This window comes from Carcharhinus amblyrhynchos, chromosome 12, assembly GCF_965287045.1.
Source record: "Carcharhinus amblyrhynchos chromosome 12, sCarAmb.v2.hapA, whole genome shotgun sequence".
Taxonomy (NCBI): Eukaryota; Metazoa; Chordata; class Chondrichthyes; order Carcharhiniformes; family Carcharhinidae; genus Carcharhinus; species Carcharhinus amblyrhynchos.
Window position 1 is genome coordinate 69,687,741 of NC_137335.1, and position 24,746 is coordinate 69,712,486.

The 24,746-nt window shown below is 43.6% G+C and overlaps 1 protein-coding gene across 1 annotated transcript in view; it reads right to left on the reverse strand.

The window, feature by feature from the left end:
- The window catches only part of fmn2b (formin 2b), a 409,270-nt gene that overhangs the window by 319,736 nt on the left and 64,788 nt on the right, over positions 1–24,746 (reverse strand). The window contains 2 exon segments of the mRNA XM_080199671.1: positions 7,421–7,482; positions 23,288–23,432. Coding sequence (XP_080055797.1) covers positions 7,421–7,482; positions 23,288–23,432 — 207 coding nt within the window.

The following is a 24,746-nucleotide window of genomic DNA, read 5'->3' on the forward strand; positions in this document are numbered from 1 at the left end:
GAGGAGGTTTACTAGGCTGATGCTGGAGTTGAGGAGAGGCTGAATAAACTAGGCTTGTACTTGTTAGAGTTTAGAAGAATGAGGGGAGATCTCATTGAGACATATATGATGAAGAATGGGATGGATAGGATAGAGGTGGAGAGACTCTTCCTGCTCAGAAAGGACAGTAGGACTAGGGGGCACAGCCTCAAGATAAGGGGGGGGGGGGGGGGGGGGGGGGGTTTAGAACGGAGTTGAGGGGGAACTTCTTCACTCAAAGGGTGGTGAATCTCTGGAATTCTCTGCCCGTTGAGGTGGTGGAGGCTGCCTCGCTAAATATTTTTAAGATGCGGGTTGATGGGTTTTTGATAAGCGAGGGGGTTAAGGGTTATGGGGAGAGGGCGGGAACATGGAACTGAGCCACGACAGATCAGCCATGATCTTACTGAATGGCGGGGCAGGCTCAAAGGGCTAGATGGCCTACTCCTGCTCCTATTTCTTATGTTCTTATGAAATAGCCCTGCACCACCGGAATACTGTGGGTACACAGTCTACCATTCACAGCATCATTGTAGCATGTCACAAAAGGTTCCTTTGAAAACACATCCCCAACCCTTAATATCTATCACCCAGAAGGACAAAGGCAACAGGCTCATGCAAGCACCATGATCTCAAAAAATTCCCTCCCAAGTCACACACCATTAAGTGCATCACCGATCCTTCATGGCCATGAGGTCAAATTCCTGGAGCTCCCTGTCTAACAGCATTACGGGAGCACTTTCAGCATTGACTGCAGTGTTTAAGATGGGAGGTCACAGAACAGGAGGCGGCCATTTGGTCCATCGAGTCTACACCAACAACAATCCCACCAAGGCCCTATTCCTGTAACACCACATATTTACCCTGCTCAACCTCCAATACTACGGTCAATTTAGCATGGCCAATCAATCTACACATCTTTGGACCGTTGTTGGAAACTACAGCATCCGGAGGAAACCCATGCAGACATAGGGACAATGTACAACCTTAAAACAGTGACCCAAGGCTGAAATTGCACCCAAGTCCCTGGCGCTGAGAGGCAGCAGTGCTAACCACTGTGCTGCCCACTGCTTTCAGATTGGCTGGCAGCTTTTCAAACTGGATAGGCATAGCACCGGAGGGGCCAGAAGCAGTACTCTGTCCAGGACCAAGTGTGGTTAGCACTGCTGCCTTGCAGCGGTAGGGACCAGGGTTCGATTCCCAGCTTGGGTCATTGCCTGCACAGAGTTTGCAGGCTGTCCCCAAATTTGCATGGGTTTCATTCAAGTGCTCCGGTTTCCTCCCATACTCCGAAAACATGCAGGTTAGGTAGATTGGCCAGGCTGGATTGCCTCTTAGTGCCCAAGATATGTAGTTAGTAGGATCAGCCATGGGAAATGTGTGGGGTTACAGGGATAGGGCAGACGAGAGGGCCTGCTTAAGTAGCTCCGTCAGAGTCGATGCAGACTAAAATGGGCCGAATGGCCTTCTCCTGCACTCTAGGGATTCTATTAGAACTCCGACCTTTGAAAAAAGACAAGTTCCAGGGGTAGGAGGGTAGGGGATCCCCATGGGTCTCAGGCAAGAAGAGAGTTGGCCTTCAGAATGAGACACCCCCTCCCTTTCCATGCGAGATAGGGAAATAATGTAAACATCAATTCCCCATCCTCCCTCCACCTGCTCTAACAGAACAATTCATAAGCTTCAGCAGCACAGATATAGATAATGATCCCACGTCTAAAAACTGACACTTGAAGATTGCTGCTTTTGCACCTAGCTTGATCTAAGCTATCATTTTAACACAACTGTCAACTTATTTATTCACTTAACTTTCTATATTTACATCACTTCACACTGCATACCCAAATTCAAAGGAATCCGATTAAAATCTATGTCACTGTGTGCAGTTGTTTTCCAGATCAAACTGTGCATTTTAAAATGTTTCAAAACTGATTTAAATATCCTGCATGCAATGCCACTTTACAGAAAATGATTCTCCCATATGACATCTCACAGCAGCTTGATAATTGCTAGAATTTTCTACATCACTTCACTGCCACCTACTGTTTATTCTGCCCAATATTTAAAATCGTGGGTGAGAGAGAGAGAATGAGGGGGAAGGGAGGTATCATAGAATCCCAGCAGCATAGAGTGAGGCTGTTCGGCCCAACACTGACAACAATCCCATCTGGGCCCTATCCCCATAGCCCCATGTATTTACCCTGTCAATCCCCCTTACAATGGTAAATTATTTCACATTGAGTTTTGTAAAGAGACCAACATTGCTGTGATATTTTTAAACCGTGGAGACACATTTGTAAAGAAAATGTTTCTCCACTTTTGTAGCGCAGTAAGTTATTTCATTAAGTTATGACATGAAACATTGTCTTGGAGCAACAAAAACATATTTGCATAATGCCTTTACTCTAATGAAATATCCCAAGGTGCTTCAGAGGAGCATTACAAAAAAATGATAGGTTAGCTCATCTGGTTCATTCATGATGCAGAGTGACGCCAGCAGCACGGGTTCAATTCCCATACGGAGTGAGGTTACTCGTGAAGGCCCTGTTTCTCAAACTTGTCCCTCGCCCAAAGTGATCCTTAGGTTAAATCACCACCAGTTAGCTCTTCTCTTTCTCCACTGCCCCCCTGCCTCAAAAAGGGAAGGGCCACAGATGGTCACCTGGAACTATGGTGGCTTTACCTTTAACAAAAAAAAGTACAACACTGCACCAAACCACAAAAGTGACAGTGGCAACATGAAGAAAAACTTTTTCATGCTAGAAGGGCTTAGAATGTGAAAAATGCCTGAGGAGGAGGCGGCAGCAGGGTCAACTGAGGCTAAGAATTTGATCATTAAATTTCATCTCCTTTCTGTCAGATAATGTGAATTTTGGCTATATAATTGACGGTAATACTTTTTAAAACATTGCGTAACCTTAATAGCTATTCTGCAGTACCACAAAATTATCCTGTGATTAGCTGAGCCATTTGGATTAGGACTGTCTCAGGTTAAATTCACAATCTGCGCAAAATTGATTGATCTCGAGTAAAAGCTGCTACCGGTACAAAAATTGGGTGCGGCACTAGGTAAATTGCCTTCTGGTGGGCCAGACAAACATGACAGACAATGTCCTCTTGCCGTGCTGTAACTATTCTAAGATATTATGGCAGGTGCCCAAAAGCTTGCTTGTAGAATCCCTACAGTGCCAAAGAGGCCATTCGGCCCATCAAGTCTGCACTGACACTCAAAGAGCATCTTACCCAGTCACTGAGTAAACATTATGAATAATTACTTCATTACTATCCAACATTTTAATTTAGTAACTACTTACGAATTTCAGCCCACCTCCCTAACAATTCCTCTTTTCAGCTCTGATCCAGATTCATCAGCTCAAGTTTTTGAATAAGACACCTCGACCAAACAGATGTTTTTCTCTGCAAGGAGTACAGAGACAATAAAAAGAGTCCTGCTATGTTTGCTGTCTTAATTTTTTTTTTACATTCGTGTTCCCTTGTGTTAGAAGCCCAAACCACTAGGAAATGATTTTTTCTATTTGCCCTGTCCAATACTGCCCTAATTTTAGACATTCCTCTCAAATAACATCCTTAAATCTTCTTTATAGCAATGAATGTCACACCGTATGCCCACGTTGCCAGCTTGATCAACCTCCATATTGGCACTTTCAACCAAATAGTTCACTGCCCTTTCCCTTGGAACATGGGCTCCCAGGTCCCCATTTTTAAATCACTCCAGGGTTTCATCATGTGCAAGGTGACAATAATTATTAACTTCATAATTATAGTTCAGCAACTACTCCATTCATACTGAGCCATCACTTGTTGGCCACACCATCCTTTTTCCCCAACCATTTATTAGTTTAACTTTGGATGTTGAATTGCGTCACTCTTTGGAAGAGCGTCAAACTATTATTCCCGTTCGAGAAAAAAAAAACTTCTCGGCTATAAACCTTCAGTTTCCCTACAGTTCCTGCCACCCTCTTGATAACTTCCTACATCAGAACAGCAACTACACTTGTGGGGTGAAATCTTAGCCGAAAATGGCGGAGTGTTGGTTCTGGTGCAAAAAGAGGGGACAGACTTTTCCCATCCTGCCTGCCACGGGAATGGTAGTGGGCAAGAGTGGACAGTGCAAAGATCGATCGACTACAGGAGGGAAATTCCAGTCTTTGAGCAGGATTTTTGGGCCATGCTTGCCCCAAGTGTTTCCTGTGGCATGTTCCCTCTGATTCACCTGCCGCATAACGACTTAGCTGCTGCAAGCTTAGGATCTCCACATAAATGTGGAGATTTGTTCCACAATGACTACAGGGGATGGCAGTCAAGAAGCTAGCAACACATTTCACCAGGATGCTTGGAGTGGAGCAGAGATAGGCAACAGCTGTCTAGCAGGGTGACCACCCCTGCCTGGGATGCAGTGCCAGCCCTGGTCAGTGCAAGCACACTTCACAAGAGGACTGGGCAGCAGTGTCAGAAGATGGACAATTATCTTCACTCAGCCAGGGTAAATGAACCTCTCCCAGTCTCCCATACGACTTCCTTCCCACCCCCAACCCTTTCTCACTCAGCCACTAGGTTTTCCCCCCCTCCCTCTCATCATCACCATGCTTCCCGCAGTAGCTGCTATGTTCACCACACTCCAGCTCCCACCCAACCCCATGTCTGCCACACCACATCATCTGAAATGTCCACACTCCCACTTACACTCTCTCCATCTGACAAACGTAACCACAACAGGCAGAGCCAGCTGGATTCACATCGGAGTTGCTAACTCTCACACACTTCGAGAAGCGAGCCCTTGAGCTGGCTGGGGAGGGAGAGCGTCACTGCACTGCTGGTGAACTAAGGGCAGCAGAGAAATGAGAGAATCCTTAACACATTCCTTAAGTGAGTCAATGCTCCCTCAGTATCTGCAAAATGCACTGGTGCTTTCTCTTGAAAGGCCAGCCACTGGACCATCCTCGTGCCCCCGGAACCACTGTACTCCAGCAGCTCAGAGGGGGACTTATTCAACCCCATCATGGAAGAGGTATCACAGCTGTCACCTGTACCCAGCACTAGCACAGAAACTCTCGCCTCAGTGGGTCCAATACATAGGCAGGCTTCTGGATCACTCACTGGTGAACACCTCACACAGCACCCGGAGGCATGGGTGTTCCAAGGAACCGGCAGTCCGAAGGATACCAGAACCCAGGACTTTGCTGAACCCCACACCAATGATGTGTCCCTGGGCCTGGTCGTCCCACAGCTGCTGGAGCTGCAAAAGGTAGAGTCGCGAGTATCAAGAAGGGATGACATCAGCCCTCCTCAAAATCCCACTGCCTTTGATCCGAGGAGATGATGCCGTCAGCGAGATGCAATGAGTTCATCACTGCGAGGGTGGCATCTGTAGTGGAGACCTTGGTGCAGGATGTGCACTCCATGGCAAGAGATGTCCACACCATGGTGCAGGCACTGGTAGGAATCCGTAACCATAAATGCCAGAACTTCTGGACCTCGCTCTAGCTGCCCCTCCATTCCATGGAGTTTCTGGGAACCTCTGTGCTCCTTCAAGACAAGAGCATGGGCAAGAGTACAACCCAGGGCCCTCCAGCCAGGAGACCATGGGCACCTCCAACCCATCTGTCACCCCCTCTGTGAATAACACATCTCCAGCTCCTGACATTGAGTAGGGAAGCAGTCAAACATCCACGCTGCCTGAAAGCAGGCCTGGACCCAGGCAGATTAAGAAACTGTAGGCACTTAGTGGGCACGGGTTAACATAGGCAGTAATGTAGATAGGTCATCATTTTGTCATGGCACTAAATTTCAGCTTGTTCACCCAACAGAGCCGCCACCCTGTCTGTTCATCCCACCAAGCTGGGGGAAAACCATCAAGCTCACCTCGTACCTGATCCCTGTGCAGTGAGAGAATGATGTGGAGATGCTGGCATTGGACTGGGGTAAACACAGTAAGAAGTCTCAACACCAGGTTAGGACTTTCCACACACCTGACGAAGGAACAGCGTTTCCAAAAGCTTGTGGGTTTACTATCAAATAAACTGGTTGGGCTCTAACCTGGTGTTGAGAGACTTCTTACAGTGTGAGAATGGCAGTGTTAAGTCACCACTCCCCCACTAAGGGAGGGCACTCACTCAGCTGTGTTATGGACAGGAACCCAGGAAGGAGGACAAGCAAGCGCTGCCTGCAGACCAGCCTTCATAACCCCCTTTAAAAAGCAAGGGGCGTCCTGACATGAAGGGAAGGCGAGGCCTGTGGGCGACGACTCTGCCCAGAGCGGTGACTCTGGGACACCCACTCCGCATTAACTTACCTGCCCAACAACTCTCTGGTGCCCCGAGCAATGGTGCACCGTGGGAGGATGCTGGCTCCCCGAGTGCTCATCTCTGAAATCCCCCTCGCAGGTGAAGGCACCATGGTCTGTAGACCTGTTGTAAATAGTGCCAGTGTGACACCATGGGAGGGGGAGGGGGAAGAGTCGTGGAGAGAGTGTGCTCGTTAATGAATTAAAATGAGCTGAGCTTTTCTGATCCCACAACGTGTTTCACGCCACTCCACCAATAAGGAGCCAAGATCAGAACTCAAGATCTTGCCGCAACAAAATCACGCTCTCCGGATTTTGAGCGCATGCTACCCTTACTATGGAGGGCGCGTACAGGCTCAAAATCACCCCTGTGGTTTTAAAGCATGTTGGAACATCTAGAGGCTTTGACAGAGGATATATAAATGACTTTTTTTTTTGCATTGTTGTTCATTTTCCAATGCAAGGTGTAGTACAAGAAAAGCAAAGCCTTCTTGCTGCATTTATGAATACGTATCTATTAAGTAAAACGATTCCATTGTCTGCCCATTGGCTTTGCAGCAGTAATTACAGGTTTAACCCTCCTTATAGCTGGTTAATTATTACACTTCAAAGCTTAAGAAAGGATCGATGTTGCCTGTGACTCTCACTGGCGCAGGAAGTTTAATTTGCGACCCAAGTTGTGCTCCTCCCCCAGTCTGTTATTGCTGAGATTTTACTTCCCCTGAAAGAGGAAAGGGGCGAGGGCAGAGAAATTAAATCTCCAATTTGAGCTTTCTTCACACTGCCACAAAAAAAAGTTTTTACAAAGTTTTGGAAAACATGAAGCAATTCCAGAACATTTGATCTGTGGTTTGACAAAGTCAAAAAATAAAAAGTTTTGAGTGAAAATAAGAAATTGTTTACTAGCAGCAGATGAACACAAAAAAACATTTAAGGTTGGGGATCTGATATTTTTTGTCATAATTTTCAGTCCAAAAGCATGACTTCTCTCAATTCTGATTTTTCATTCTTAATCCATTTTTTAAACCCATCCACATAGTACCATTGTTTCCCATGCATTAGTAACTCAATAGAAATCACTTCAGAATTGTAACTTACTTGTAACGTTTGTAGCTCCTCTTTCTGTATCCTCTTCAAACTCAGAACGGCATCGCGGTTCTCTGTAACAAGACAGCAGTCGGCCTCAGTCACCACAATTGTGTGGGGGGGGTGGGGTAGAGAAAAAAACATTTACAGTCATTCAATGAAAGTTTGTTCGGGTTCCTTTCCTTCCCCAGCTCAAAATGTTCTTAACGCAAATGGCAAGCGGTACCAAAGGGGAGGAAAGGCAGGACTCTCCCAGTCAAGTAGGTACACTCATTTACTTTCAGCAAGTTCATCAACATTCATGCTCTAGCACTCCAACAAGTGGAAATGCCAGAAGAAAAACACAACAGTAGACAGTTTCCGGCTGATTAAGCTGAGCTATCACAAAAGCACTAAGCTTTGATGGACATTTTGCAGATGTCATTTCCAAATAACCGGCAAAGTAAAAACGAGCAAAAAAAAAGATTCCACTTAACACAGCAATTCAACATCAACTCAAGCCATCTGGAGGAAGGTCATATTTTGCAGATGATACCTTTCCTTACATGAGTACACCTTCCTGAATACCTATTACTATTTTTGCTTTTGAATTTTAGAATTTCCAAAGTTTACTCAAGATTAACAAGTTAATGGTAACTTGAAATTATTAACACGACAAAGGTCAAGTATGAAGGCCACGACTGCACTTAGTGTTATTACTGTGTACTTAAATCAGAAAATGCTATCTAGGCAAACTGAAAGCAGGAAAATCCTACATCTCACACAAACAAAGTCCAAACAAAATATAAACTTTCACTTTCTTTTGCTAAAACCCAGCTTTGCCAATCTCCCACCCAGTTCGGTAGACTCTCACCCTTTCAAATTCCAGAATGGAACAGTCCCTCAGGTTTTTAAGCCCTCTTCTGAAGAATCTAGCTTGACGTTTCTTTCTCGTTAGTCCATAAAAATGATGTAACCATAGCAGCTAGAGCTGGCAGCTCAGACTGAACTGTTCAGTTCTTTCAAACACTGATGCTGGCTCTCTGCCTCCGAGCTACTACACATTTTAGTGGGGATTTAAATTGGGAACTTCTTGTCTGGCACTTGATTGGCCAAATTAGCTGCCGACTAGACACCAAGCATGGGGCTTACAAAGCTGCAGTCAAACCAATTCTAAAATCATGAACAGCTCGCAGTTGGAGTCATTTCAGAAAACAACTCTGGCTCTCAGCTTGCTTCCCTTCTTTTTTTTCCCCCCCCATTTTACTTGGAAGTCGCCACAATACTGGTTGATCACCCCCCCTCCAGTCAGACGCCCACTTCCTTCTAGTTCCATTGCATTTAATTCTTTTGCCGTCACATCTCACCATTTGGTCATAGACGTTCCTCCTCTTCTTCCTGGCTGTCCCATGTCCCATTACTCTTCCCATCATATTTCCCCTCTCTGCCTCAAAAGGATATTATTAAACTAGAAAGAGTGCAGAAAAGATTTACTAGGATGCTACCATGACTTGATGGTTTGAGTTATGAGGAGAGGCTGGACAGACTGGGATTTTCTTTCCATGGAATGTAGAAGGCTTAGGAGTGATTTTATAGAGGTCTATAAAATAACGAGGAGCATACATAAAGTAGATAGTCAATTTCTTTTCCCAAAGATTGGGGAGTCTAAAACTAGAGGGCATAGGTTTATGGTGAGAGGGGAGAGATACAATAATGTCCAGAGTGGCAAGTTTTTCACCGAGGGTAGAGTGTGGCCTGGAATGAGGTGCAAGTAGTAGTAGAGGCAGGTGCAACTGTGTCTTTTAAAACGCATTTTAACAGTTACATGGATAAGATGGATAGACGGATATGAGCCTAACACAGATAATTGGGATTAGATTAGTGGTTAAAAGGGTAGCATGAACAAGTTGGGCCAAAGGGCCTATTTCCATGCTGTAAATGTCTGACTGTATCACATCAATCATTTCTTGGCTCTCTTTCATGACCCCACAATCTTCACCAACACCCCTTGCTTGCCGCTTCCTAATTTTGTCCCTTCTTAGTTCATTAGTATTCATTGTCCTCCTCCTCCTCCTCTGCATGATGGTGCCACTGCACTACCCAAGACTGGTCTCACAAATGAGATATGGATTGTCTTTTGACTTTCAGTAATAACCCTCCACTGCACTTCTTCCAACGAGAGCTGATCCATTGCTTTAATTTCCATTGTCAACTTTCCATGCCAACTCATCACTGACCCCAGTTACTTGCCATTTTCTCCAAGTCTTCACACAATCTTCAGACCTCCAGTATGATAGTTTGAGCCTGCTGAGGACTAACAGTTCATAAATTGGATCCTTGGTTTTAAGTTCACGACCAAAGATAAATAAATTTAGGTCTAAATTCTTCAACTCCACGCCAATATTAACTCAATTTAAATGTATCACCGTCAACATTACTGTACTACAAGTTTAAACCTCATTGTCCAAGTTGAAAATTACATAGCAAAGACCAAGAAATGTAAATCTTTTCCTAATGAAAGTAACAGAGATGCACACAGCAAATTAATAACTTAATTCCTCTGCTAAGTCAAACTTTGACCAGTTCCATCAGAGGGAATAATTAACAGAACCAGCCAACACATGAAACAGGGCAGGAAACAGAATGAGTAAACAAAGGGTAGGGCTAGATTGACTCTTTCATTCTTCTCCCATCTTTGTTCACTATCCAACCAGCTCCTACCTGCTTTCTGACATGCCCTGCACCCTTGAATCATTCAAGGTGCTTGTAATCCACATTGAGGCTCAAAGGCCATTCTTATCTTAAGGCCCAACAGCTGATTCATAGAATCCTACAATGCAGGAGGAGGCCATTCGTCCCATCAAGTCTGCACTGACCACCACCCATCCAGGCTTTATCCCCAGAACTCCTTGTGTTTACCCTAGTTAGTCCTTCTAACATTAAAGGGCACTTTAGCATGATCAATCCACCTAACCCACACAGCTTTAGCCTATGGGAGGAAACCAGAGCACACAGGAAACATGGAGAACGTGCAAACTCCACACAGTTACCCAAGCCAGGAATTAATTGAACAGAGGTCCCTGATGCTGTAGCACAGCAATGTCGCTTCTCTGATCCACTCAGATGGTGAACTGGTACAGTAACCCTGGCTGATGTTTCGACTCTGTCCCAGACTCAGCGACTGACCCATTGCATGAACGCAGTGTCAGCCTTTACTGGTGGAACTAGTGCAAGGAAAAAAATCTCCAAAAACATTTGTTTAACAATGGGTCTACTTCAGGACTGGTTAACAAATGTAGATGTTATTCTAAACAAAGCACAAACAAGTCGGTGATGAGCTACAGCAGCATGAATGGATTAGACAATGCCTTTTTGTCACTTGGGCCAGTATGCCAATGTTGGATTAACCTCGAGCAAATAAATGATTTTGCATGCTGATAAACATGGGTTTGATTAATTCAGATAAACTGTTTCAACCAAATTCAAATTGCATGCAGGCAATGGATTGGGTTGACAATGATGGATTGGGGAATGTTACTTAAGAACAACGATGATGGATGGGCAATGGTAAACGTTTAAAGAACACATGGATGAACTGCAATAATTATTCATTCCTGTCTGGCACAAAAATAAAAAAATGGGAAAAGTGGCCAAACCATGGTTTAAGGAAAACTTGAGATAATTTTAATTAAGATGTACACAAATTGGCCAGAAAAGAAAAAAGATCTGGGGATTGGGAGCAGTTTGGAATTCAGAAAACAAGGACAAGAAAATTGTTTAAGAGGAGGAAAATAAAAGAGTAAGCTTGTGGGACACATGAAACTGACTGTAAAAGCTCCTTCAATCTTTTTCTCTTTACATAATTGAAGACAAATGTGGGTCCCTTAGTCAGAAATAGGGAAATTTATAATGGGGAACAAAAATGGCTGCCCACAAACACACTAGTTGGTTCCACCCTCAAAAGGAAGACAGGAATAACATATTAGAAATGTTGGAGAAGAGTTTAGCGAGAGGGAGGAACTTAAGTAAATCAGTATTAGTAGGGAAATGTTGCTGGGGGTGGGGGGCAATTGATAATCTACATCCCGGAGTACTTCATTGGGTCATAGAGGTTTGCAGCATGGAAACAGACCCTTGGGCCCAACTTGTCCATGCCCCCCTATTATTTTAAAACCGCTAAGCTAATCCCAATTGCCTGCGTTTAGCCCATATCCTTCTATGCCCATCGTACCCAAGTAAGTATATAAATACTTTTTAAAAAGACAAAATTGTACCCGCCTCTACTATTACCTCTGGCAGTTTGTTTCAGACACTCACCACCCTGTGAGACAAAAATGCCCCTCTGGACGCTTTTGTATCTCTTCCCTCTCAGCTTAAACCCGTGCCCTCTAGTTTTAGACTTCCCTACCTTTGGGAAAAGGGATTGACTACCTATTTTGTTTATGCCCCTCAGTATTTTACAGACCTCTAAGGTCATCCCTCAGCCTCCTACGCTCCAGAGGAAGAAGGTCCCAGTCTATTCAGCCTCTCCTTACAACTCAATCCATCGAGTCCCGGTAGCATCCTAGTAAATCTTTTCTGCACTCTTTCTAGTTTGATAATATCCTTCCTATAACAAGGTGACCGAAATTGTACACAGTATTCCAAATGTGTCTTTGCCAATGTCTTGTACAACTTCAACAAGATGTCCCAACTCCTATACTTAACCAAGTAGCCCTAGTGGATGCATTGGTGGTCAGCCTCCAAGATTCTATGGACATGAACAATTCCTATAGGTTGAAGGGTAGTTAACGTAGCCCCACTATTTAAAAAGAGAGAAAACAGAATTACAGACCAGTCAGCCTGACACGATTATACTAGAATCCAGAGTAAAAGATCCAATAGCAGAGTACTTGGATAACAGCGGCAGCATTGGACACAGTCAGCACAGATTTACAGAATGGAAATCATGCTTGACAAATCTATTGGAGTCCTTCAAGGATGTAACTCAGAGTTGATGGGGGAGGGGGTATTGTCTGTACAAGCACATATATAATCATTTTTGAATAAGTATTATAGAAACTGTATTTTTCTATTTTCTTGTGAGCTTTAGCCAACAAGCAATTTACCTCTTGGCATAAAAGGAAAATGAGTTTAATTAGACAGGCCGCATTTTTTTTGGAATGAAGCTTACAGGATATTCCCCATTATCAGGGGCAGGCCAGGCAACCACCAAGGCTTTTGAAATGAATGGAAAGCTTCGGCTTTAGGTTGCAATGAATAGACATATTCAGCTTCCACTGCTAAAGGGGACAGAAAACATAAGAAAGATGACTCCCTTCTGTTAAGATTAAGATAAGGCAAAGGTGGTTGGGGGGTGGGGGGCAGGAATCTCTGGGCTCAGTTAACCAACGAATTCCTAATTCTGCTGGAAGGTAGAATGCTGTTGGCCAATTAATGTAATTGGACCATCCAGCTTGGATGGTAACTGGGCAGGAGGATCAAATCGTCAGATATGTATATCTGCTGTGCTTGTGTGAAGTCAAGTCAGAGAGAAGTTGGAATCCTCTTGACTCTCTCTCCCCCAAACGTACTGGTTAAATAAAGAATGTCCTTATCTGCACACTGTCTTTAGCAAAGTCAGTGTTTGCTGAGATCAGCTGAATACGAGACCCCACCCCTTCCCCCCTCCCCAAGAGGGCTACCCCAGCCAATTCCCCTTACGATATATACTTAAGGGAACCAAATTCTCCAAATTTGCAGGCAAAGCTAGGTGGGAGGGTGAGCTGTGAAGAGGATGCAGAGATGCTTCAGTGCAATTTGGACAAGTTGTGTGAGTGGACAAATGCATGGTAGATGCCCATTGACATAAATAAATGCAAGATTATCCACTTTGGGAGTAAAAACAGGATGGCAGATTATCTGAATGACTGTAGATTGAGGGCAGAAGAACGTGCAATGAAAAATGGGTGTCTTTGTACACCAGTCGCTTAAAGCAAGCATGCAGACAGTGATGGCCTAGTGTATTATTGCAAGACAATTAATCCAGAAATTCAGCTAACATTCTGGGGACCCGGGTTCGAATCTCACCACGGCAGACCATGGAATTTGAATTCAATAAAAGAAAAACCGGAATTAAGAACTTACTGATGACCATGAAACCATTGCTGTTTGTCAGAAAAACCCATCTGTTTCATTCATGTCCTTTAGGGAAGGAAATCTGCCATCCTTATCTGGTCTGGCCTACATGTGACTCCAGAGCCACAGCAATGTGGTTGACTCTTAACCCTTGGGCAAAGAGGGATGGGCCTCTAAATGATGGCAAGTGACGCCCACGTCCCATAAAATGAATTAAAAAGGCCTTCATAGCAAGAGGACTGGAATACAGGAGCAGGGATACATCTGGAATATGCATGCAGTTTTGGTCTCCTTATCCAAGGAAGGATGTTCTTGCTATAGAGACCATAGACATTTTACCAGACTTATTCCTGGGATAACAGGAGGAGAGATCAAGTTGGTTAAGATTATATTTGTGGAGTTCAGAATAATGAATTGGGGAGGGGGAGGGGGCAGGATGCAGTGCAAGGTTCTCAGAAACCTATAAAATACTATCACTAAGACAGGGTAGATGGTGAGGAAGTCCAGAACCAGGGGTCACAGTCTGAGGATATAGGGTAGACAATTTAGAACTGAAATATGGAGGCATTCTTCACCCAAAGAGTACTGAACCTGTGAAATTCTCTATCACAGGAGGCAGTTGAGGCCAAAAACATTGCATGTTTTCAAGGAGTTAGATATAGCTCTTGGGGTAAAAGGAATCAAAAGGATATGGAGGCAAGAAAGCAGGAACAGATTACTGATTTGCATGATCAGCCATGATCATAATGAATGGCAGAGAAGACTCAGAGCTGAATGGCCTCCGCCTGCCGTTATGTTTCCATGTTTGCTATGAAAGTCTACATATTCCCAACATCATTCCCGAATCCATAAAATCCTGGATTTTTTTTGCAGTGCTCACCCGCTTATGCATTCCCAACAGGTGAAAAGCTGTGACCCTTCCATCAAAGACTTCTATTAAGTAGCAACTGTTAGTTTCTGCAGTATCTGTTGCCTTAAATTGCAAAGGGATTAAAAGGCGCTGAATGATACACAAAGGACTAAATCACTGAAGTCTGAAAGGGCGTTAGAAATAAAAGGAGAGATAAGTAAATGTAGTTGAAAAACAGGAAGGAGTGAAATGGAATAGGAAAAGAAATCTGAAGTAAAGTCAGAGCAACTGGCAGGAAAAAGTCTACTGCAGAAATTCCAAGTCCTGGGTTTCTAAAAAAAAACAATCATTTGTTTGGAATTAGTGTTTAATAATAGATATTGAACTGGGAAGGGTCACATGGAGTCTGAATCATGTTTTTGGGAAGTGGGGGGGGGGGGGGGGGGTGAGTAGATATTCAGTTTGCTCAAACCATCCATTACAGAAGAGACTGCACCATAAGTACTAATTAGTTTGGATCAAGTGAATTGCTGACTCATAGCTGAAGTACATTTGGCCCATACACAATGATGTGAGACAGTAGAGAAGTTCACTGTTACAATAGCCCAGTTATGTGGAGAAAGTGCCTTGGAAAGGAGGTAAGAGGGCTTTCCAGTTCTTTTACTGGAAAAGCTGTGATGAGCTTTGCATGCAAGGGTCAATGCCACTTTGAGACAAAAGCTTCAACAGCAAATAATGAGTCAAACATATTATAGAATCCCTACGGTGCAGAAAGAGGCCATTTAGCCCAATCACAATCCCTCCCAGGCCCTATCCAGTCTATGAACACTGCATTTTAGAGACACCCAATCAAATTGCAAGCTGTTGACTGAATTTGGAATCCCCATAAATGTTTGCTTTTATAGATGGAAATTCCAAGAGCACCAAGATACAGGGTGGGTCAAAGCAGCACAGATCAGGGTCAGCTTGCACAATTCTGAGGTAATCGGCCACTATGCTTCAGTAAAAAAAAAACGACTTGTTGAGCAATTGATCTAAACACAATGGCTTTAAGAAGAAACTCCATTCAATTCGCACACATCTTTATGTCGAGGTGGTGATCCCACACACTGACTGAAAAGCGTTGTGGGGTTTTGGCAAAGGTGGGGGGCGGGAAGCTTACCACTACATGAGCAGAAAGCGCCGACCTGATTTTACAGCTGTCGGTTCAGATGGTGGTTTCATTCTTAACCTGATAGGAGGCCAATCTCAGAGCTACTGGCCAAAATCAGACAGCGAGCTGCTCAAAGTCTCAGCAATGCCACCAGGAACAGCGGCCAATGCTAGCAATACAGGCAGTTCCTCCTCCTCCACCCCCGGCCCCCGCCAAAAACAAAAAGCCCACCCCACCAAAGAGGTAAGTGGGTCAGTTTCACCTGATCTGATCAGGAAGACCTCAGCAAGTGGGCTGGGGGTGGGAGACAGCCACGAACAGGTGCCCTGAGCCAGGGCAAGAGATCAAGAGTAAAAACATAAATTGTCGTCTTGGGACCATATATCCTAGATTCCCAACCCTCTAACTTCACCATATATGTTTTCGAACATGCACACATATTATATATACCCTTTGGATAAAAAAAAGTGAGTGGTGATCCCTTTGAATATTATTTTTAAGACAGCTCGAAGGATAACATATTGAGAGGCATTCCTCAGATCTAGGGTTAGACCCTCAGAATAAAGACTTGGCCATATAGGACTGAAATGAGACAACGGCCAGCATTTTACCAGCATGGCCACCTGATTCCAGGGTGGACGAGGCTCACAGAACAGCATTCTCCATTGACCATGCGCACGATCCTATGAGCCTCAGGTGGGCAGCACTGTGAAACTTTGGAATTCTCTACCCTTGAGGGTATATTCTGGACTGGGATTGATAGATTTGTGGGTACTATGGGACTCAAAGGATCAGTGATGGTATGAGAAAAGAAAGAGTTAATCCAAGAATTTAACAAATAGCATAAACAAGTGAAATGGGTCTTGAATCCTGTGCCTGCTCTTAGTGTTTTCTCCCCCCACCCCACCACATAAATAGGAATCTAGCTGTGGACATATAGTTTACAAATGCTAAAATGTGCAGATGAAATAAAGAGAATGATTTAATGTAAAACAGACTGCAAACATATTCGAGTGACATTGGTTAGTACTTTGGACAAACGGGTGTCAAATGCATTTCAATGGAGGGAATGATAGAAGAAACAATAGTGGGAGAACACGTACGCTAAACGGCAACAGTTTTGATAAGAGAAGTATTTTCCAATAAAAACTCCTATTTTAAACACTCAAACGTTCAGAAGAGAGTCGTGTTCAGACTAGAGAGATTGAGGAGGGAATATGGTATAAATTAAGGTTATGGAGCAGGAGTGAAAGGAGAACCCAGAATTCATTAGAGTGGCATTGATCTCATGAAGTTGTACAAGTTCCCAAGCTTGGGAGCAGTCTGGAAGGTACCACACAGGTCTCACTCGGGTGATAAATACGATAAATTTATGGTGTTGCCACATAATGTAAAAGGGACCACCTACTGGGCAAAATAAAATGATCAAGCACGACAACTAAGTTTTAAAGGATATACCAGTCAAGAGAATTTCCAATATCTGGATCCTAAATTGGGATCCCAGCAATTCATGTAGATCATTTGTATCTTCAATTATCATAAGCAAGGCTCCTGCTGGGTCACAGTTAATTAATCAGCTTTTGAATAAACAATCAGGTTTATGAAGTAATTGCAGCTTTTACATAAAAACATGAAGCAAGAATAATTTCTCCCCACAAAAAACACATTTTATCCCCTTTAGGCAGTGGGCGGAAAGCAGTGCAATGAAAATAACTTGCACCAAGTTTCTTTTAATACCTTACCTTTGATTTCCTCTACAGGCATGAATGCATTGAGTGAATAAAAATAGCTACGTTATTTCAGACAGTGGAAGAGAGATTTTAAAATGAAAGCAATGCTAGAATTAGTAAGGTAGACTAAAGCAGCTGAACCAAAACAAGGAACATTGCAATGGAAACAGGCAAGACCACCAAGTAATTTGATTGAATAGTTTTTTTTAAATGCAGTGGTACAGGTATGCAGAAACAGACTTTCTGTTTATTGGTTGAGGGATGTGGAACCTGGATACAGAGATACAAGGTTAAGTGAAAGACTTGGGTCATTTGGCAGCAGTTTTTTTTTAAACAGAGGGTTGTGGGGCCATGGGTTGCACTACTGGGATTCAGCACAGACCTTGCCAACACAAAAACAGGTTGTTGAAGAAAAGGGATGTGTGTCAAGATAGCAGTTTTTTGCTGATAATTTCTTATTAAATATGGAGACTTGTACCATAATTTAAATTCCCAAAATCAGTAATGAAACTATGGAACAGTACATTTAAAATTCCCATCTTCAACCATCATGTAAAACATTGAAATTTAAACTATGCTGTAAAGACCACTTTTAAATAGATATTTTGCGGACCACAAGTCTTATTAAAATTAAGTGAGCCCTTCCCTTGCCCTGTTTCATTTAATTTGTTACAACAATCATAATTGACATTTTCTCCCCAAAATAATTACGCTCTAATCAGCCAACATGCAATATCCTTCTGCAGCAAAGAAATGCCTTTATCACAATATTGAAATGCACAATGTTGGATCTGAACCAATTCTTTAAGATGGGAATGTATAAATCACAATACAGTTTGCACTGTACAGTTTAGCTCATGGTAGGTCAGTCAGATTTTGTATTACTAAACTAATTAAAACTGACTTTAAAGCAAATCACATTCTTAGGTTGGTATCAAACTGCGTTTGCTCAGCATTACATTCTTTTATCTACTGCTTCACAGCGCCAGGGACCAGAGTTCAATCCCAGCTGTGGGTGACTGACTGACTGTGTGGAGTGTGCACATTCTCCCAGTGTCTGCATGGGTTTCCTCCAGGTGTTCCAGTTTCCTCCCACACTCCAAAGATGTGTGGGTTAGATGGATTGGCCATGCTCAATTGTCCATTTGTGTCAGGGGGACTAGGAGGGTAAGTGTGTGGGGTTACAGGGGTAGGACCTAGGTGGAATTGGTGGTGGTACAGGCTTGATGGGCCAAATAGCCTCATTCTGCATTGTAGGGATTCTGATTGCATCATGTACAGTTGTCTGAACAGTATGTGTATAATTTCTACTCATAGGCTGAGAGAAACCATTAGAACTGTCTTCACTAAAGATACAAATTCATTGACTGGTATAGAGATCATTCGCAAGAGTGTCACAATTGGATTAATTTTGGGACTGTAGCTTTAAATTCAGGGTAAATGAAGGGGTCATGTGACTTATTTTCCAATCTGCTTGACAGTAAGCCCGGGAGGTTTGATTCTAAGAGATCAAAGGAAGATTTACATTATTTTAAGGTGCAAGTTATTTATATGCGAAAACAATGGCAGTAAGGAGGGAACAGTCTCCTAAAGTCCCAGAGAAGGTGAAGGTACAGGGTGCAAATCATTGGGCTGCATTTGCTTCTCAGATAAAAGGGGATTGAGATCGGGATCAAGAGCAGCTGATCAGGAGTTTGACCAACATTCAAGGTTAATGTGTTTCATGTTGCAATGGGAACGAGTAGGGGAAATAATTTTTGAGATCAGGTTACACACTGCCCTACCAAATCAATAAATATCAGACACGCAGCAGTTTTGTGCAGACAGCAAGGAGAAGAGGCTGCTTGACTTTGTGAGCTATCACAGCTGGAAATAAGGAGTATATGATCTCTAGTCCGACAGATATATCCTGTGGCCATCTAAAAAGATCCCAGGAGATTTGTCCCAGAAATGAAAATGAATCATTGGAATGTGACTTGCACGGTGTATTCAAGGAACTCTGGAAAGGGGAGCACCTAGAGATGTTTACTTGAAATTCAGCTCTGACGAAGGGTCATCCACTTGGGATGTTGACTCTATTCTCTCTCCACAGATGCTGTCAGACCCGAGGAGATTTTCTAGCATTTTCTGTTTTTGTTTCAGATTCCAACATCTGCAGTATTTTGCTTTTAACTTGAGACTACTGCTTGGTGAAAAAGGGATCAGGAACCCACTGGGAACTTGAAGACAAACTGTGGGCTCTTTGCTGAAAGATCGGTCATTCTGTCAGGTGTATGATGGGCAACAGGTATAGAAGACGAATGCTCTCTCCTAGTACAAGTCACCCCACAAGAAGAGAAATGATTTAGTCAAAGTGCTTTTAGTCATTTGCTACAGTAAAAGGTTCTAAGATGTGAAATCTTGTCATCATGTCAATCTTTCTGCTTCTAACCAGAGGTTCAAATTTCTTTTTAAATGTTACCCATCTCTGCAGATACTATAACGCCGTTCTCCTGCATTCAGGCCTCAAACTCCCGTCAGACCTACTACTCAGGGAGGTGCAAACTGGGCCAGGTGGACATTGCACTGGGTTATAAGCAGCAAGTTTGCAATGCATCATCTTCAAGTGCTACAATGTATTGTAAATATCTAGTCCATGGCTCAGTGATGTTTTAGAAGTAATATTTAGTTCTGGGAGGGTGAAAGGTAACATGAAAAATGGGCAACTAAAGCTGCTTGAAGACTAGTACACTTAAAAGGCTGGGGGCACATTAAGGGATTAACAACTATTAAGTCAAGATCATAAAAACAGCCCGTTGGCTTGCTTAGCTGGAGAACTGGAGACATGGGGTAGGATTCTCCAATCTCAATTGCTCCCATCTTACTGTAACCAAGAATGGAGAATTTGACACTCAGCCATTCACTGAAGCGGTATCGCAGAATCCCAGCTGCGGACGAGGTTGCACGTTTTTGGTGGTGAAGGGGGCTACACTGCTTACAAATGAATGCAGCCAGAGGAGGTCACTTTGTATTGGGGTTAGAGCAACAATTAATTTAGCAGCTGCGAGTCCTAGAAGAGTACATCGTGGAGATGGGCAGAAATTAAGGAAATTTCAGGGCTCAAATTTCCAGATAAATTGAATGGGGGAAATAAGTGCTCTGCAACAGGGGAAAAAGGCCATTCCAAAAGGTTGCAGGCTCCAGACAGAAAAGCATTGTTTTTAGCTGCCGCTGTGTCATTTGGGTTTAGGAGAAGTCCCAAGGACCATTTGATGTCCAGTTAGGGGCTAGGAGAAATCCTGAGGAGTTGAGAAGGTGGCAGACATTCATTAGTTCTGTACTGGAAAGGATTAGGGCTCAGAGAAAGCCTCGGGAATCCAGGTGAAGGTACAAGAGCAATTTGATAGCTTTGTGCAGTTAGGGAAATTCTGGGGAATGGAGAAGGTGGGGAGAGTGTCACTGGCTCCATATTGTAAAAGGGATAAGGCTCAGAAGCAGCCTTGGGAACCATTTATGTAGCATGATGTAGCTGGGAAGATTGAAGTTTGGTGAAATCCAGGGACACTGCTCGCCCAGTGAAGCTACCCGACTATTAACGAGCTGAACTTGTGCCAGTAGAATCTCAAGTACAGAATCCAAAATCCAGGGAAACAAAGGCTGGGGAGATGAAACTGAAATCCTGGGAGGTGTGCAGTTATTCAGGGAGTCAGAAGTTGGAGCAGCTTAGAAGGAACTCAGATGCTTGATCTTTGAAAGTGAAAAGTTTGGAGTCCATCATGGTGGAGATTGGGAGAGGGTAGTTTTGCCATCTCACTGCCACGGGCTATCATAGCAGACAGGGGCTGGATCATGCAAAGATCCATTGACCTCAGGCAGAATTTTCCTGTTTTGGGGCATGAGTGACCAGAAAATGCCACCCAGAGTTTCAAGGAAATTTGTTGATCCATTGTTTAGGGGTGCCTGGGTGGGTTGCTGAGAATTCAGTGGGTTCCATCTTTGTTGCATTTGCTGATTGTTGTGCTGTGTGGAACGTTGAACTTTAGTTTGCCTGTTAATCCATATGTAACTCAAACTAAATCTAAACAATAGAGTAGAAAATGAATATTACAATTTATTCTTTTGATTTTGCATAGTAAAAAATGTTTTTCCAATCCAGTGAATCCTGTGCTTTTAGTCCCTTAGCAAGCTTCTTAAATCTCAAACTTCATCTCATTGAAGCAAAATGTTATTGGCCCCAACATGATTTTGCCAAAATCTTAGTTAAGGATCAAAAGAAATGTAAAAGGATTGAAACAAGTAGGTTGAGAGAAAGCTCAGACTTCAATTTAACATTCATAGAATCCTCCAGTGTAGAAAGGTGGCCATTTGGTCCATCAAGTCTGCACCGATCACAATCCCACCCAGACTCTATCTCCATAACCCCAAGCATTTACCCTAGCTAGTCATCCTGACACTAAAGGAGCAATTTAGCATGGCCAATCCACCTAACATATCTTTGGACTTGAAATAGGAGTGGCCATGAATCTGAAATAGTATTTCTCAATTGCAGAAATACTCCTCTGCCTTCATCTTTTCTTCCTGCACGAACTTTTATGGTGATGGTCTTCAGTGACACTAGCTATGGTTGGGTAATGGTCTATTGCACTGATTTTATTAAAGACAAAGAAAAAGAAAATGTCAGAAACACTTAGCATCTGCATGGAGAGAAAAACTAGAGGAAACTTTCCAGGTGTGTTTTTTTTAAAAAATGGAGCCCTGATGAGGTCACAGATCTGAAAAAGTAAACTATTGTTCTCCCCACAGATATTGCCTGAGTATTTCCAGCACTCTTTCCTTTTTAAATTTCAGATTTCCAGCATCAGAGGTATTTGGCTTGCTCATTTTCGATTAGTCGGCTACAGGCTCGACACCACTCTGGGTAAACAGTGGGAGTACGTCTCAAGGAGGTCCCTTGGAAGGCAATTTGAATTTCACAACAAATACAACTTTTAACATCATCTACCAAAAAGGTCCTGCGCCATTGGAGCAGGTGGTGGGGAAAACTCCACTGGTAGCAGGCGAAGAAAAAAAATCACATTACTGAAATGATGGGTGCAATCTCACCACCACTCCACACCACTCCCTCAGTGCAGCAAAGATGGAGAATTTGGCGACAAGCCAAATCTCCGTTCACTGCAGCAGGATGGGAAAATCCCGCTGGCGTGAAGGTCATAAAGATTCCGGCCAACGTCTTCCATAGAATCCCTACAGTGGGGCAGAAGGCCATTCAGCCCTTTGAGTCTGCACCAACATTCCCACCCAAGCCCTATTCCCACAACCCCTTGATTCACCCTACTAGCCCCTCTGACACTAAGGGGCAATTTAACATGGACAATCAACCTAACCTGCACACCTTTGGAGTGAGAAGAAACCCACACAGACATGGGGAGAATTTGCAAAAGCCATGCAGACACCAGAGGCCGGAATTGAACCTGGGTCCCTGGCACCATGAGGGAATAGTGCTGGTTCCAATAAAATTAGAAACAATCACACTTTTAAAGATTCAAAATGCCAGAACTTCATCAAATGTACTTCTTGACACACACTGATGTGGTTGGTGGACTAATGCTTTATTATCTGGCACATGACTGCAGTGTAGCTGTGGAATGTGGCACCTGGATATATATTCAACAACAATTAGTCCATTGCTCTGGACAAGAAAAATCAAAATAGCAATAAAAATTGGGCTAACCTGCAAAAGGCCGAGGCCTGTGCTGGACCTAAATGACTTGTATCAGTGAATATTTCTGTGAAGTATACCACTGGACTTTAATAGTTAGGATGTCAACATCTGCACTAGACCACAGATGTTGCAGAGGCCAAGCTGACTTTGGTACATCCTGCCCTCTTGCAGGAACAAGTGTCCACTTGTCTGCCTTAAAAATCAGCACAGAACAGACTAGGAAGTTAATTTGCGAAGGGAATCGCGACAAACTTGTCACAACCAGCAAAAAAAGGAAAAACAAACAACTTTTCAACGCAAGCTACAATAATGTTTCCCTCCCCCCCAACCTTCCACCACATTTGCTCACCCGATTCCACAGGCTTCGGCTTTCCTTCTGTCCAGAGCTTGGCCGGTGGCCACACCGTCTGAATTCTCCCAGGGATACGACCTTCCACGTGGTCACGTGACTGGGTTGGTTGGCTGACCGCTGCCCACGTGTACAGCTTGTCTTGCTTTAGTCAAGAAAGAGACAAAAACAAAAAAGCAAGCAAGCATTAATTGGCAGAGAAATCCTGACGGGACAAAACCACTTGCCTTCGAGTGAACTAGAAAACAGGCATTGTTACTTACAAAACATTTTCAAAACTGCAAACCGCATAGTAACAAGTTTGAGAGAAACTTTATTCAAAGCTTATTGCTTCTAACAATGCTAATCTCTAACGGATCGCGTTTTTACAGCTGCGACCCCATACAAAAGGTTAAATTGCAAGCTGGATTCCTATCTTTTGGGATATATTTCCTGTGCAGCATTAAAATTAAGTTAAGGTTTTACCTGCCCAAAATCACCATCCAATGCTGGCCTCTCCTTGGTCTGTCTACCACCATGGGCACTTACGCCCTCACTAAGTTTTCTTTGGACTGTCTGCTTCAATCTCAGCAAAGCTAACTCAGCATCTGCTGCTTTCAGTTTGCAGAACGTCTCCCCATCTTCCCCTCCGGTGTCCTTTCTCACTACCAGCAAGCTTGTGAAAATGACTGGCACTTTGCCTTCTGTACCAGTGAAGGGGGTAGCATTGGACCAATTATTATTGCAGTTGTCAAGAAACTCATTGCTTATGGGTGCCACATCAGCAAAATCCACTCTGGCTTCAGATAAAACTTGATCACAAGGATTGATTGTTGACGCAGATTCAGAAGTACTCCCAGCGCTGCATCTGCAGTTCAAACTGGGTGGTGGCTGTCCCATTCTCTCTCCCTTCATGTTGCTGTCTCTGATAATCAAAACATTTCCATTTACCCAACTGCCCGTCAGCTCATTTATTCCGTCACCTTCATTGTTGTTCAGTCCCAGTTCTTTTAACCACTGTATAGAAAGCAAATGTTGCAATACAGTTACCTCAGCACATTTACCCTCCCACTGAAAATCAGTAGTTTTTGAAGGGGCTCGGTCCTTGGACTCAGCTAAGCAAGGGCTCAAAGCAGTACTTTCTGCTGTTTCCAGGGTTGTGCTCAGGATACTATCCAAGCCCAGGTTGTGGCTCGCCATCTCACAGGGGAACGGAGGAGTCAGGCCTATCCTTTTATCACAAGCATCTATTGCTCCCGTATCATGCGCGGGCATCCACAATTTTGTCCGGACCTGCAGAGTTTCGCCGCACATCCTTCAACTTTCATCCCCCGTGATCAAATATTCTGCCGTCTCATGTTTCCATAGTTCAACAGTAGCAGAATAGTCCTTTGAAGATTTAAAGTAATTCTCATTAATCTTCACATTTCTCTGCACGCCCATGACCAGAAGATTTCCCCACACATCTTATTGCATTGCA